The 14,940-nt window shown below is 43.2% G+C and overlaps 1 protein-coding gene across 6 annotated transcripts in view; it reads left to right on the top strand.

The window, feature by feature from the left end:
* Smoc1 (SPARC related modular calcium binding 1) overlaps window positions 1-14,940 on the top strand; it is a 148,234-nt gene that overhangs the window by 70,035 nt on the left and 63,259 nt on the right. For all 6 annotated transcript variants that reach the window (XM_013155262.2, XM_063241320.1, XM_013155259.2 and 3 more), the window contains exons 2-3: window positions 3,261-3,426; window positions 4,969-5,081. In XM_013155262.2, coding sequence (XP_013010716.1) covers window positions 3,261-3,426; window positions 4,969-5,081 — 279 coding nt within the window. The remainder of the gene's footprint in view (window positions 1-3,260; window positions 3,427-4,968; window positions 5,082-14,940) is intronic.

The following is a 14,940-nucleotide window of genomic DNA, read 5'->3' as shown; positions in this document are numbered from 1 at the left end:
AGATGGGCAGGAGTTTACATGTAACTTACAAAATGTTAACTAGTTTAGTTTTTTTTCAAAGTAACCCTGTGCCACAGAGTATATTAGTATCCTCGTTTTACAGATAAGAAAACGAATGCCCAGGAAGTCAGGTGACTTCAGCAAGATTCAGCAGCATGCAGTGTTTTCCTGGGACCCATACCCATGACTTCTCTGCAGAACCGCACTTCTACTCCCTGTTCTGCACACCTTTCCTTGTGACAGAGCAACACCATGAGCAAAAGCACTGACCCAGCTGCAAAAGGGAATTCACAAAGCCAAGAGCCCGGCTACCTGCCAGACACCAAGTGAGGACCTCCAGGCACTATCAGGCCCTCTATGAGCCACTCCTTATGAGTGTCCTTCTGAGTGTGGCAAGGGCAGGGGACTCTGGCCTCCTCTGCCTACTGAGTAACACAGCAGGGATGGTGCAGGAGAGGACCCAGCTAGAGAAAGGCAAGGCTTTGAGTACTATAGGAAGTAGTGGCCCAGGGATGCCCTCCCGTGGCAAGAGCCTGGGACACCAAAAGTTATCCTCACTGTCAGAGCTCAGCTTTAGGGATCCCATTGTTAATCAAATCACAGAAATTAATTCATTGTTACAAACCGTTAAGAGCCATTAAGGAAGAATGAGCTGCGAGAAATGATTCCAGGGACCCATCCTTTCCTGTGAGAGTCAGGGGAAAATCCCCAGAAGAGATGGTATAAACCCAAATCTGGAGTAGAGTGAGGGGGGCTGAAGTGAGGAGAGTGCATCTGAAGACCTGGGGAGCGCCCCGAGAGATGGACCACAGGCCAGAGTGGTGAGTGATTGTCAGAGAGCCAAGGGGCCAGAGAAGTCAGAACAGAGGCCCAAAGGGGACCCAGGGTCAGATGCTACTGGGAGAGACACTGTGTGGAGGTCCCAAGGGCAGTGGTACTCCACTCCAGGGTTTTAAGCAGGGGCAGCCAGAGGGGAGTTGAAATCTAGGGGATGTGTGAGAGTGGACATGTTGCCACCCACCTCTCTGTGTGGTAACTGGGGGGACCATGGATTCCCTTGCATCTGACTTCCTAGCCACTTTCTTTTAACCCTAGAACACTAGATTGTATACAGTGCGGTGCTCATAAGGTGTGATCAGGATAGTCCCCTTTGAACTTTGGCGAGACTTGGGGCTAACCTGCGAGCATGATGAGAGGGCCTCACTGCACTGTCCATCCTGACAAGGCCCATGTTGTGGGCTGAGTGGTCAGCAGCAGTCTCTCTGTGGTGAGCATCCAGCACCCAGGATGAGGTCAAGGTAGTGGGTGGGACTGGCTTTACAGCAGGGATGTGCTCTGTGTAGTAATGCACAGGTGGAGGGGAATCTCTTGAGATTTGGGGCAGGATGAGGGTGGCTGGGGTCTGGGGGCGAGATTGGGTCGGAGTAGGGAGAGTGTTTTCAACACTCTCGAAGACTGGTCTGGAGCTACCTTTGGGTCTTTCAATACTGTTGTTGAAAAGGATCAACAAGGTCTCACCTATGTGTGTCACACAGAGGGCTTGCAGTACAGCTGAAGCAGGGCTGTACACACCTCTTTTTTACCTCTGAGCCTGGTGTGATTATACAGTCAGCTTCAGCATCACTGAGGTCCACCGGTACATGCAGGACATTGCCAGGCGTCATCTCTCCAGCCCTGCTGAGAGGGCCTTCAGCGTCCCCAGGGCTCTACTATAGGGTGTGAGTGAAAGCAGAGCTCACTCTAGGCTCAAGTACAGTAGATCATCGTGGGTTGCTGGTTCAGTTACTGTTCTCCAGCTGTGTCATATGGTTAACACATAGTTCACTGATAAAGAGGTTCATGGTCAGATAGGTTTAGAAGCTGTAGCATCATATATGTGTCTTGACCTAGTCATGGATTGCTATGCAGCAAATGACCACAAGCTTAATCCTATAGATCATTATCATCCTGCACAGTTCTGTGGGCTGACTGGGCTCTGCTGGGTGGTTCTTGCCAGGGCGTCTCATGGAATTGTTTTCTTTACTGGAGTTGCATTTAGTTGAATGGTGAGCTGGACTCATCAGAAGGCTTCATCACACTCCAGTCTCTGTGCTGGAGTTGTTGGGCATTTCTCAGTCTATATGGTTTTGAAATACACTGACTTGGATTTCTCCTAGTGTGCTGGTTTCAGGGTTGTCAGGCATCTTACGTGGTGACTGCTTTCCCCTAAGTGAGTACTGCAAGAAAGAAGCTGCAAGCCTTCTTCTAACCTCCTCCAGGAGCCCTCCAACATCCACAGCATTTTAGTGGTCAAACACATTCCTGAGGCTGGTCTATGCTTAGGTTTAGCTCCAAAGGTCAATAGGAGAAGTGGCAAATAACTTGCAGGTATCTTTGATGCACTATGCCTCTTGAAGATTCACTGTATATAAGAGTGTATCAAAAAGATGTCTGTGAATTCCAGGACTAAGGAAATCTGTTTAACTCAGCATTTCCCAAGCTGATTATCACTGCTATTTTTAAAATCAGGAAATACCTTTCTCATAGAAAAGCACTGAATTATGCCAGAGAGCCGTGGGCAGAAATAGAAGGATGGTAGATTTGGGGCTCAGTATTATCTAATGGATAAAACTTTCCAAAGATGGAAGTTAGAGATTGATCAATTCTTTATTTGAGGAAGTAATCAAATAGACATTACATAACCATCTGCATGGGTGGAGGGACCAAATGTCCTAGAGATTAGAGCTCAGATTTTATTTCTTTTTTTTTTTTTTTTTGTCTTTTTCCTTTTTTTATCGGTACCAGGGATCGAACTCATGACCGCCTGCTTGCAAGGCAGGTGCTTATGCCGCTGAGCTAAATCCCCAGCCCCCCAGATTTTATTTCTAACAGATTCAAGTTCAGATTCATCTTCTCCTCTTTACAGCTCTGTGACATTGTACCCATAACTCTCCTTGCCTTCGATTTCCTTGTCTAAAGAATAGGCAGTTTCTGTTACAGAGTTGCTGTGCTGACTAGTGAGATTCTGCATGTGAATTTCTTGGCACAGTTCCTGATCGTGATCAGTAAATGTTAGACATCATTGTTCTGATGTGTGGAAGAAGCCTTCCTCAGTTAGACTTTGCATTTGCCAAGTTCCCATCACCACTAGGGTTTTAAAAACTGAGTTTGTGTGAAACTTGCCTGCTAAGGCAAAACAGTACTGCAAATCATGCACTTTCTCCTGCTTTTCTTATGAAAGTAACCTCTTTGTCCTTTCATCCCCTGCCCCCCAAATCTAGTTTCTAATAAGTGACCGGGACCCGCAGTGCAACCTCCACTGCTCCAGGACTCAACCCAAACCCATCTGTGCCTCCGATGGCCGGTCTTATGAGTCCATGTGTGAGTACCAGCAAGCCAAGTGCCGAGACCCGACCTTGAGTGTGGCCCATCGGGGTCGATGCAAAGGTGAGCCTTGCTCAACCCATAGGAACCTGCTGGGACATCAGCTGTCTGCCCAGCACTGTGCAGTCACCAGAGGGGACTCAGAATGTGTCTGTTCTTTTGATTTGCTACCCTATCTCCGTATCCTTTTCCTCAGGAATTATGGGAAAGAAGGCTGGTCTACCTAAAGGTATAAGCACTTCCCTATCTTTTGGATGCTGCTGCCAGCCTAGGCCTTTAGATGTGGCTGGTTCTTTGTTGTTTGTTTTGTTTTAAAAAGGGGGTGCAAGGCATTATTACTAACCCTGAATAGGGATTCCAAACTGTTGGCCAACAGATGTGTTTTGTTTGATCTGTTGTAACACATTAAAAACATTGGAGACAGTATTTAAAAACTGAGAAATTTCAACATAAAAATCTGCCTTTGGCAACTTTTCTTTTAAAATTGGGTGTTCTTGCCCTGTTAGGTTTGCACAGCAGCGCATGGCTAGAGCAGAGTCTGTTTTCCAGTTTGCCATAGCCCTCCCACTCCCTACGGCCTCTCAGGATGGAATGCTGTTGTGCTCATACTCAGTTGATCTCACTTTCCTAAATCCCATAGGTTTAGAGTTTGAGATCCTGGCTTCTTCAGTGCAGGAATTACAGGAATTAAAGGCTGAGCAATGTGGGAAACCACCCAGATGACTGTCCTTGAAAAGAAGGGCAACTATCTCCATTTTGGATAAACGTGGCCCTGTCTCCCTGTACTGATATGTACAGAGTTCGCTAGGCTTTTTCTTTGTCCCTTCAATTGGCTTTAAGCAATGTAAACTGGGTTGGCTGAGGAGCTGATGTGTAATCTCTAAAGTAAAGCAACAGGTCAGTGTTACCTCGCCCAGTGACTCCTCGAATACATAGTTGAGCTAGGCAGTATGGAGAGCCATGCTCAATGCTGTTGGCTGGGACAGAGCCTTGAGAAAGAGGCTCTGACATTCCAGGGCAAGAAGGATTATATATCAGAACTGAAGCACCAACCTCAAATTATTGCTCTCTCTGTATTTTTTGCCCTCTGCTTATCGCAGAAGTGATCTCAGACATTCTACTTAGCTCAGCTCATGGGAGTCATGGCAGCTACATATTACCTGCCACTCTACTGTCACTCATCCCCAAGCCACTCCCCTCATGGGGAATTAATAAAACCCGTGTTGGGCTCTGGGTGAGGCCTTTGTCCTGGTGAACCACCATCTTGGCTGGACTTAGGACTCTTTGGCTCCCCATAATTGCATGTATGTCTTAGTGTCTTTATTCTCTCTTTGGGTTGCACCAGAGGTGGTAGATTGGAATTAACTCACTAGAATTCCAGTAACTTCTTCATGGACCATGACATAGATGGGAAAAGGTTCGCTATACGATAGTCAATCAGATGTCACTAACCACTGTCCACTGGATAGACATTTTGGTTGTACGTGTGGCTTCCTGAATGGAGAGGGTTTCTCTCAACATTCTTGCCTCTGGATAGTGATTTTGTACCATGGCTTCTATGTGGAATTCAAGTGAAATATGAAATATGCTTCTGTCCCCTTTTAGATGCTGGCCAGAGCAAGTGTCGCCTGGAGCGAGCCCAAGCCCTGGAGCAGGCCAAGAAGCCTCAGGAAGCAGTGTTTGTCCCAGAGTGTGGTGAGGATGGCTCCTTTACCCAGGTGAGGAGTAGGACTTTCTCTCAGGTTGCTTGCTGGACTGAGGCAGAGGGAGGTGTCTGCAGAGTGTGAGGGCTGCTGAACACCTTCATTATCTGGGAAACAGTGAGTGCATGGCTCTTTGACTCTTCTCTGTGCAGCTTTCTCCTTTCTAAGCCCCCCACAACACCTCTTGCCAACTGGCAGTGAGCCCTGACAAGATGCATGGAAGTCAGAGCCAGGAAACTGGCATGGCTTGGTCCCATCCTCCCTGCTGGCTGTCTCCGCTAAGGGCCTGACCTGCGCTTTTTTATTCTGTCCAAAGTGTGCTGATTATTTTTCCTTATCCTGGCCAGTTTCCACTGGCAGCCCTATATTCCCTTTACTTTATATTGTTGCCCCTCTGCATTCCCTGCTTCTTACCATCCCTGAATGAAGCAGACCCCTCTCAGAGCACGAAGTGCATATGGCTCTTGGAGTGTGTGTGTGTAGGCCTGGATGTGTGTGCACTCAGATTTTAAAATCATTTTAGGCAATTACACCTGTCTTGCACCCTGTGTGGTCTTCTGGCTGGCTAGTGCTTTGTGTAAAGGTAATGCTACCTGTGTTGGTGCTGGCATAGAATGTTTCTGGAGTACACCAGGGAAGGACAATAAGGTGCTCCTTAGGGAACTTGCTAGATTCTCTCCTCCCCCGTTTGTACAGGGACTTTAGTTGGGAGGCAGCAGGCTTTTCTGAGTCAGGATATCATACAAAAAGTGCTATGAAGGGCTGCCTTGATGGGGCTCAGGAAGGACCCTGACCCTGGACAGTTTGAGCTTGGCCTGGTTGAGAATGGTCCTGGTGCTTATGATTTCTAGTAGAGCAGCGTTTGGAGGAATCCATTGTCCCAGAGCAGAGGGTACTGGGAGTTTAAAAGCTTCTCTGTAATCCTGGGTCAACAGGGCAAAGGGTATATAATCTGGACTTTGGTCCATGGGATTGCAGGTTTCACTTTGGGTTGGGTGTAGGAGACAGCTGTTTTCAGACTGACTACAGATGGGTAGAAATGTGGAAGAGTGGTGGGATAGAGGTTGGGTACCTGGGTTTTAAAAGTTTCCCAGTTGATTTTAATGTACATCCAGGCTCAAGAGTATTGAGTTAAACTGGACTTGGCTGTCAGCCTGGGGAAAAGAGCTTTTTATTCATTTTCTTAAGTTTTATTACAGACCTAGATGTAGGTGTCATTATCCCCATTTATAAACGATGCAACAGCAGCAGGATGTGCAGTGCAGAGCTGAGGTTCCAGCCCAGATTCCCCCAAAGTCCTCTAGACCTTGATGTTCAGAGGAGGCGCTGAGGTGAGGCCTGGACGAGGTGGTTAGTAGGGTACCCCTGGATCCAGAATACTGGGCATGAGGCCAGCCCCACACCGAGCTTCTCTGAGGCCAGGGTTTCTTTATCTGAAAAATGAGGGTGATTATCTCCATTATCAGTGTATGCTATACATATGTTAAATGTTATTACCAACATTATGTCATATATATTACATGTTGCTTTTATGATATATTATGCATTACTGTTGTTATCAGTAATACTGTTAGTAATGAGTATTATTATTGTAGCTTCCCTCATGAGGTTGTAATGAATATAGAATGAGGGAACTCATACAAAACAGTTGGAACATATGAAGGTCATGCAAATGTTTGTCACTGTCATCCCCATGATTTCTGTCTCTCTTGTGGTTCTGCTACTCAGATCTCCTTAAGATTTTATGGATGATACCACTTAAGGTTAAACAAAACAAAATGCCACAATCTTCTGTCAAAACTCCCCAAGTGTAGAAATTGATTGATGAGCTGTCTCATCAATTTTTAATTTACTATTTATTCTAGTAAAACGAATGTGGGTGATCTTTGCATATATTTAATGCTGTATTGCTGAGCATCCTGGCGGAGGAATTTAGACCTTTCTCAGATCACTTTGGGGCTGAAACCAGATAAAGGTAATGGAGGGAAGGGCACAGCGGACAGAGGCAGCTTTTTCCCTTCTTGGGCCTGTGTGATCCCGGGTGCACTGTTTATGAGAATGATTGACTCCTGTCTTGATTCTGAAGTGTTTATGGCCTCATGATGGACAGCTCACTGGTCAGCTTTTGTTTTGCTGAGGCCAGGCTGGGCCAGGTGGTGTTTGCTGAAGTAAAGGAACTTGCAGGCAGGCTGATTTGCTAAATGAGCATGCCCCTCGAAGCTCGGACAGGTCCCCTTGCTTCACTGACATGCTAAGCACTGCCATGTGAACTCAGGCTCCGGTGGGCTCGCCTGGTGGGCAGCCCGACAGCCAGACAGCACTCCATCCTAGCTCAAGTGATGCAAATAGATGTGCTTTCCCCTTGATCAAAGATGCTGCGGTAACTTCCCAAAACGAGGCACAATGCCAGGCTGCCAGAATGCCTGGAGACAAAGTGCTTTCCTCCCTCCTTCCTCCATCATCACTCAGCTGGGCTTTTTCCCCAAGACCAAAATACATTGCTTTACTGTTTCTTAGAGTATTGTTGTGTATCCTGGTGTTAATAACATATCTTGGCCCTGGGAATTATTATACACTCTCTTGAAGTTTGTGGAGGGGATAATAGGGCTCTAGTGGGATTGGGTTTGTCTGGTATGGGACACAGCTTGAGCCCATATGACTGAGTTGGCTTCAATAGTGTCCACGTGGGACTCAATGGTTCTCTTCTTTTGTTACCCCTTGTCTTCTTTTCTTACTATGCTGACCCCAACTCTCTGTCTCTGTCTCTCTCGCTCTCATATACACACACACACACAAACACACACACACTCATTTTCTTTCCACAGTAGTGACACTAAAGTTTTTAGTATCAGTGCCCACACCACACCTCAAACCATTCAATCAAATTCTGGGAATGGGACGCAGACACCATATTTTTTTAGGGTTCCCTGGATAATAGGAGAGTTTGGCCAAAGTTTTGAACCACTATTGGTTCTCATTTCTTGTTCATGTCATTGAAATGCGGATTTAAGGCCATTAAATCAGGAATGACAGGCTTCGTCTTTTGCCGGGCTCCTGTTTTCTGAGTATTGGGAGCATAATTTCTTCTACCATGCTTTCTGCCAAGCAGTTGTCTAGTGCCCAGGCCAATTTAATTGAAAACTTTGCCACAGTGGACCAGTTGTTGGGTGCCACCATCAGGAAGTATTGTGTGGCACTTGTCAACTGGTGCCTCACTGAATAACAGTAACTCTGTTTTGGGTGTTGGCTGACAATTTTATACTCATTACTTAATACTACAACCTTAAGGTAATTAATACAGATATCTCTTTATGTAAAGGAAACCTGAGAGAGTGAACAGCGGTGTGAAGTCCCTGAGCTAGCAGGATTTGTGTTCAAGTCTACCTCACGTCAAGGCTGTGCTCTGAACATTTTGTGCCATGGAAGTAGCCTTGTGTGTGTTCTATTTTCATCACCATTGTTACCCGACAAGTTCCTTCTGTTGTTGTCCAATCAGCTTAAGACACATTAAAGAATCTTTTGATTGTGGAAAATTTTAAAAACACAAAAAGCAGGCATAATAGTGGAATGCACTCCAGGTACCTATCTCTAGCTTCAACAGTGATTGACACATGGTCAGTTTTATTTCATCTTTCCCTCATTTTCATCCGCCATCCCAAACTGAATTGCTTCAAAGCAAATCCCCTGACAGGATATCTTTTTCTCCCAAACAGACTTTTGAGCTCTGGGCTGGTTGCTGTCAGGGCTTTAAACAATGTCATGACCTCTGCTTTCAAGGAGTGGTATTCCTTTCGGAAACTTCCTACAAAAAAACATATTAAGACAAATGATAAAGTAATGCATAAGAAATACATATATATATTATATATATATATGATTAGTGTGTATATATTTCAAAAAAACCTATTCAAAATTCACTTAGGCAGAATTTAGAAATGCTAAATTGTCAAGAAAATGTGTACAAATTAAAATTTCTGACTATAAACACATTAAACCAAACTAAAAAGCCAATGGCACACACAAGCCTTGGTGAGAAAGAACTAATCTTATATAAATCACTGCTACCATTTGGAAAGAGTAAGAACCTAGTAGAAAAATAGGCAAGAGCTATCCATAAGCGGATCACACAACGATCAATTTCTAATAACTGAATCTAAATGGTGTTTTCTTCCCTAGTAATTAAAGAAATAGCTGTAAAAATAATGATGGATTATTTTACCAATTTGATACTGGAAAAGATGATAATATACAGGGTGGGATGGAGGGAAAAGGCTATCTTTACATTGTAATTGGAAAATAAATTGGCACTGAAGTTTTTAGTGAGGTAATTTTGCAATATTGTGCTAAAGTCCTTACTGGGTTCACATTTTGGAGCTGCAGTTTCATTTCTAGGAATTTATTCTAAAGAAACAATTTAAAATACATGAAAACATTTAGCCACAAGAATTTGCACCTAAGTTCTGTTTATAGTAGTAAATATTTGAAAACAACTTAAGTATCCAATAATAGATGATTATTTAAACAATAATGACAAAAACACAGTAGGCAGCTCCTGAAATGATACATTGTGGAGATTTACATATGTGTGTATCAATGTGTATTCAGGGCTTATGTAACCAAATACTTAAAAGAAAAATATTTTCTTTTTTTTTCCTAACAGAAAAATCTATTACTCTGTAAAAATAAATTTCTAGAAAGATAAAATCAGTGACTTCGTACTCCTGAAATAGAAACAATTCAGTCTATCACCTTCTAGGTTTTTGGGGGATTATGGATTTTTCCTAGTTAAGTTATATGTAGCTCTACCTCATTAATAAAAGATGGCTACATTGTATTCTGTTGGAACCATGAACCCTAAAACTTTGAGGATTAAATTTCTAGAAGGTATGTATGTGGTCAAAAGGACATGTACTTTTTAGGGTCTGCCCACATAACCAAATTGCTTTCCATAAATGCTGAGCAATAGTGTGATTGATTGTAGTTGCTTAAGACACATTCACAAGCCATTTTAATTTGTTGTATAGAAGGATTATAGTTCTCATAATATCCTAGCATATGAAACTTTCATTATGTAACTTCTGTGTGAAAAAATATATCATATTTCTCATCTATGAGCTTCATATTCTAGGAAAAGTTGTTGGTAGACTAACACTTGCTCATTCTAACCGCTGAAAAAGTTGTGTGTGTGTGTGTGTGTGTGTGTGTGTGTGTGTGTGTGTTCTGTGAAAAGACAATGGCTCCTTGCCATTTCTCTACTTCTTACTGTTATATTTCCGAAAACCTGGGAAGACACAATACTTATTTTCTAAGTGCCTGGAGTCAGGCTAAAAAGCAAGTCTCGTTCCTTTGAGCTTTTCTCGTACCCACCCCATAGTGCTAAACTGCTCTTCCTGACGTCAAACCTTGTAGACCTGAGTTTGTATGAGCAGCTCATCTTGGAAACATCTGGTTTACCATCTGGTCCTCCTTGCAGAATCTCAGCAAGTACTGACGGTATCAGTGTGTCACATGAGCTGTGATTTGGGTTGACTTGGGCTGATTAAGCATTGGCAGGCTGTACCCTAACAGAGTGGAATGCATTTGTCCAATCTTCTTAGGCCAGGTCTGAGAAGAGCTCACAGGCAATGGTCTTGGTTTTGGTCTTAATGTGAGAAGAGCACTAGTGTAGGTCTCTTCTCAGTGCAGAGGACTCTCTAGGTCCTAAGTGCTGAGACCTGGGCTACATCTATGAGCTAGGATGCTCCTTAGCTTCTCTAACCACAAATGGCCCTTTAGATGCCCAAATAAAGCCAGTTCTTGTGTTTTAGTGGACAACACCCAATTTAGACTTCAGTCTTCTGAAGCATGTACTGTTATCTCCCTTTCTTCCTCCATTCCTCCCTCTCTGCCCTTCCTTTCCCCCTCTCTCCTGCCATCTCCCTCCCGCCACCCTTCTCTCCTTCCTTCCTGTAAGGAGTTGTACTGTTAAACATTTCAGCTCATCCTTCAGGTATAAATGGCATAATGATAAATGGATTCACTGTTGGACAACATGTGTTTTCTTTTTCCTTGTTAAATGTTCATTAACCATTGTTACTATTAGTTTGAACACCCACTGTGTTTGGTGTATCTTACTACTTTTTTTACATTCTGTGTAAAATGTATTTTTGTAAATTTGTAAGTGTAAATTTTAGAAATATATTGTTGTGTTTTTCATTGAATCACTTTTGTTTTAAATAGTCAGTTATTGCACATGGATTATATATATATATATATATATATATATATATATATAAATACTCTTTATTTAGCATAGTTTTTACTCAGCAAATGTGAGGCTTTTTTTCTCTACATTTCAGTTTCCTCAGCTGTGATATGGGACAGTTGGATTAGCCCGGAGGTTGGCACACTGTGGTCTGTGGGCTCAGTGCCTGTTTTTTTCCTTAAAAATAAGAACTCTATTGAGATATAATTTGCACAGCATAAAACTTACTCTTTTAAAGTGCACTAGTATATTCTCAGAGTTGGAGAACCGTCACCACTTTCTAGTGCCAGGAGATTTTCATTACCCAAGAAGGAATCCAGTCTCTATCAGCACTCACTCCCCATTTCCCTGGCTTCAGCACTTGACAGCCACTAATTTACTTTCCATTTCTATGATTTTCTTATTTCATACAAATGGAATCATACATAACACGTGCCCGGCTTTTTAAATTCAGCACATTGTTTTCAAGGTTCATCTGTGCTGTAGCATGAATCAATAAGTAATTCATTCCTTCTTATTCCCCTCGAATACTCTATTGTATGGATATGCCCCAGGTTGTTTATCCATTCATTAACTGATGGGCATCTAGTTACTTCCGGGTATTTGGCTACCATAAATAATGCTACTGTCAACAACTTTGCATAGATGTAGTTTCAATTATGTTTGTATAGTCTCAGAAGTAGAATGATTAGGTCACGAAGTAACCTCATGTTTCAGCTTTTGAGGAAATGACACACTGTCATCCAAGGTGATTGTATCATTCTATGTTTCCACCAGCAACTTCTCCATGTGTTTGCCAGTACTTGTTATTGTAGCCTTCCCAGGAAATGTGAATGGGTATTTTATTGTGGTTTTGTTGCATTTCATTAATGACCGGTAAAAAAGGTTGAGCATCTTTTCATGTACCTTTTGGCCATTATATATCTTTGGAGAAATGTCTATTTAAATTCTTTGCCCATTTCTTAATTCAGGTATCTTTTTATTGTTGAATTATAAGAATAATTTATATATTGTAGATATAAGACGTTTTTTTGGTACTGAGAATCGAACTCACAACTTTGCACTTGCCTGACAGGCACTCTGAGCTATAGCCCTGGCTAGATATAAGACTTAACAGATGAATTGTTTACAAATAGTTTCTCCCATTTTTTGAGTAATTTTTTCACTTTCTTGCCAGTGTTAAGACTCAAAAGTTTTAATTTTGAAATCCTATTTTGTTTTTCTTATTGTTTATGGTTTTGTTGTCATACCTAGCAGTTTCATGATTTTGCCTCTTACATTTAGGTCTTTGATCATGGTATGAGGTTAGGGTGTTCAGTTTTGCTCTTTCACATGTATATGGTCAATTATCTCAGTGTTACTTGTTGAAAAGAATTGTCATGGTGCCCTTGTAGAAAATCAGTGGGCAGTAAACATGAGGGCTTAGTTTTGGACTCTCGGCTCTATTTCATTGATCTCCAGCCCTGTGCTAGTGCCAGTCTTTCTTGATGAATATACTTTTGCAGTGAGTTTTGTAATCTTCCTCCTTTTCCATAAACAGAGAGGGGTGCAAATTAGGAGTGGGAAACTCTAGACTCATCAAAGATGAGATTTGTATTTCTTCAGGGGTTCTCAATCTTTAACAGGCTAATATTTCTTCTTTAATCTACAAAGGGAAGTGATTTCTTCATTTTTCAAATTAGGAAGAGTGGGTGACAGCGAGCCTTGATACATTCGAGGAGAAAGGCTGTGGCCTGTTACAGTAGAGTACTGGGCTCACACTGGCTTCTGGCCTCACACTGCCGCACCCTCTGCGCTCACCGAGCTTCTCAGCACATTAAAATCTGGGAAGATTTATTTTCTGTCTTCCTGTGAGGTCCAGGGGGCAATAAATTTGTAATGAGTGAGTAATTAATAATGCACCTTGGAAGCTAACTTTTAATTGGTAAATGGTAGGAACAAGGCCTGATCCACGTATGTGCAGGGAAAACGTGTCTAGTCTCATGCGTGTGGCAGGAGTCACCTCTGTCATCTTTTTAGTGGTTGAACCGATCCTCCCTGCTCACCAGGAAGGTACAAGGATGTACCAAGAGATGAGGGTGGATGGAGCTTTGTGCTCAGACACTGTGTTCGTTGTCCTCAGTGGAGGATTGCCTCCCCATCCTGTGCTCTATCCTACTCTCAGTAGCCGGTATCCAGCTGGATAGGCACCATGCACCCTCTTTCAGGCTGGCTGGTGTCACTTGCTTTGCAGTAAGAAGACTGGGTTTGGATGTTCGCAACTGGGCATCGGAGCTCCCGTGGCCCTTGAGTATTCTGTGCCTACCATTTGTCTATTGTAGACATGAAAGGAGCAGGCTTCTGGGAGGAAGCGAGGGAGTGGGGAGGGAAGGGAGATGGAAACTGTTTCTCTGGCCTCTCTGCTGCTTGTTAGAAGGAAAAGGCTTTGTGATGGGAGGCTGCAATCATTCCCTCTGCCATTGTTTTCAGAGAATAACAGTCTAACAGTTGTCCTCAGAAGCATCACTTTCTTATGTGTATTGCATTTACTGTGTACCAGGCTGTTTATATGTGCTGAGATTCATTAACCAATTTAAGTTTCATTATAGACTATGAGGTAGGCACTGCTACCATCTCATTTTTGTAGGTGAGAAACCAATGCAGAAAGAAGCAGAGTGGGTTGCACTGAGTCACACAGCCTGCAAGTGACAGATTCAGGATTTAACCCTAAGCAGCCTGACTCCAGAGTTCTCAGTACCAACCACCGCATTGTATGGCCCTCTGATGAACACTGCCATCTATTAAAGTGATGGGCACAGCCAGCAGGGTGATTTAGAGGAGCCAGGAAATCTTGTCAGTGAGCAATGCTCATTGTGACCAGTGATGTTTGTTATGAAGGTGAGAACCAAGAGATGGATCATCTCACCCTGAGTAGTGAACAGTTCTTTTTTGTTTTTGGTACCGGGGATCAAACTCACCACGTCATGCTTGCCAGGCAGATGCTTATGCAGCTGAGCTAACTCCCCAGCCCCTTAGTGGTGAACAGTAAGATCCTTTTTCTGGTTAGCTCTCAGAACTGACCCGGGATTACTGAGTAAAATACATAAAGATGAGGCTTGTGACTTAAGATAGAGAAGATCTTTCTAAAGGCAAAGCAATCTGCAGATGGAACAACTGCCTCAAAACAGACTTAGATTCCCATCTTGGGGAGAGGGCAATCAGAGACCAAATGGACATTCTGCAGGATGCAGGGCACCATGGGAGGCAGGGAAAAGGGTCAAATTGATGACCTGAGGAAGAAAGTGCCTCACTTTTAAGCACTTTATGAGACAGTAGATAATATTTAATCAGGTAACTAGGGCACACAGTAGGCCGAGGAGCAACATTTTATTCAGGAACTTTCCAGGCAGGGCTATTAATACACTTAGGGCCATGGCCACTCTACTGTGCTACATATAACATGCTGGGTGGACATCTGACCCTTTTTACAAAATCAAAGGGGTCAAGAAATTATTTTCCATGTCAAAATAGGGAAAGGTGATAGAAATACATGTGCGGGATAGGAAGACAGGGAAATGTAATTAGAAACGAAGTCAGACATGGGAAGAGAGAAAGAGCCCTTACTCCTGTAGGCCCCTATTTCCCACCAGA

The sequence above is a fragment of the Cavia porcellus genome, unplaced genomic scaffold, assembly GCF_034190915.1.
Source record: "Cavia porcellus strain 051 isolate PalLab524CR breed Dunkin Hartley unplaced genomic scaffold, mCavPor4.1 scaffold_31, whole genome shotgun sequence".
Lineage (NCBI taxonomy): Eukaryota > Metazoa > Chordata > Mammalia > Rodentia > Caviidae > Cavia > Cavia porcellus.
The sequence above is the reverse complement of the archived record's forward strand: the minus strand, read 5'-3'. Positions and strand labels throughout refer to the sequence as shown.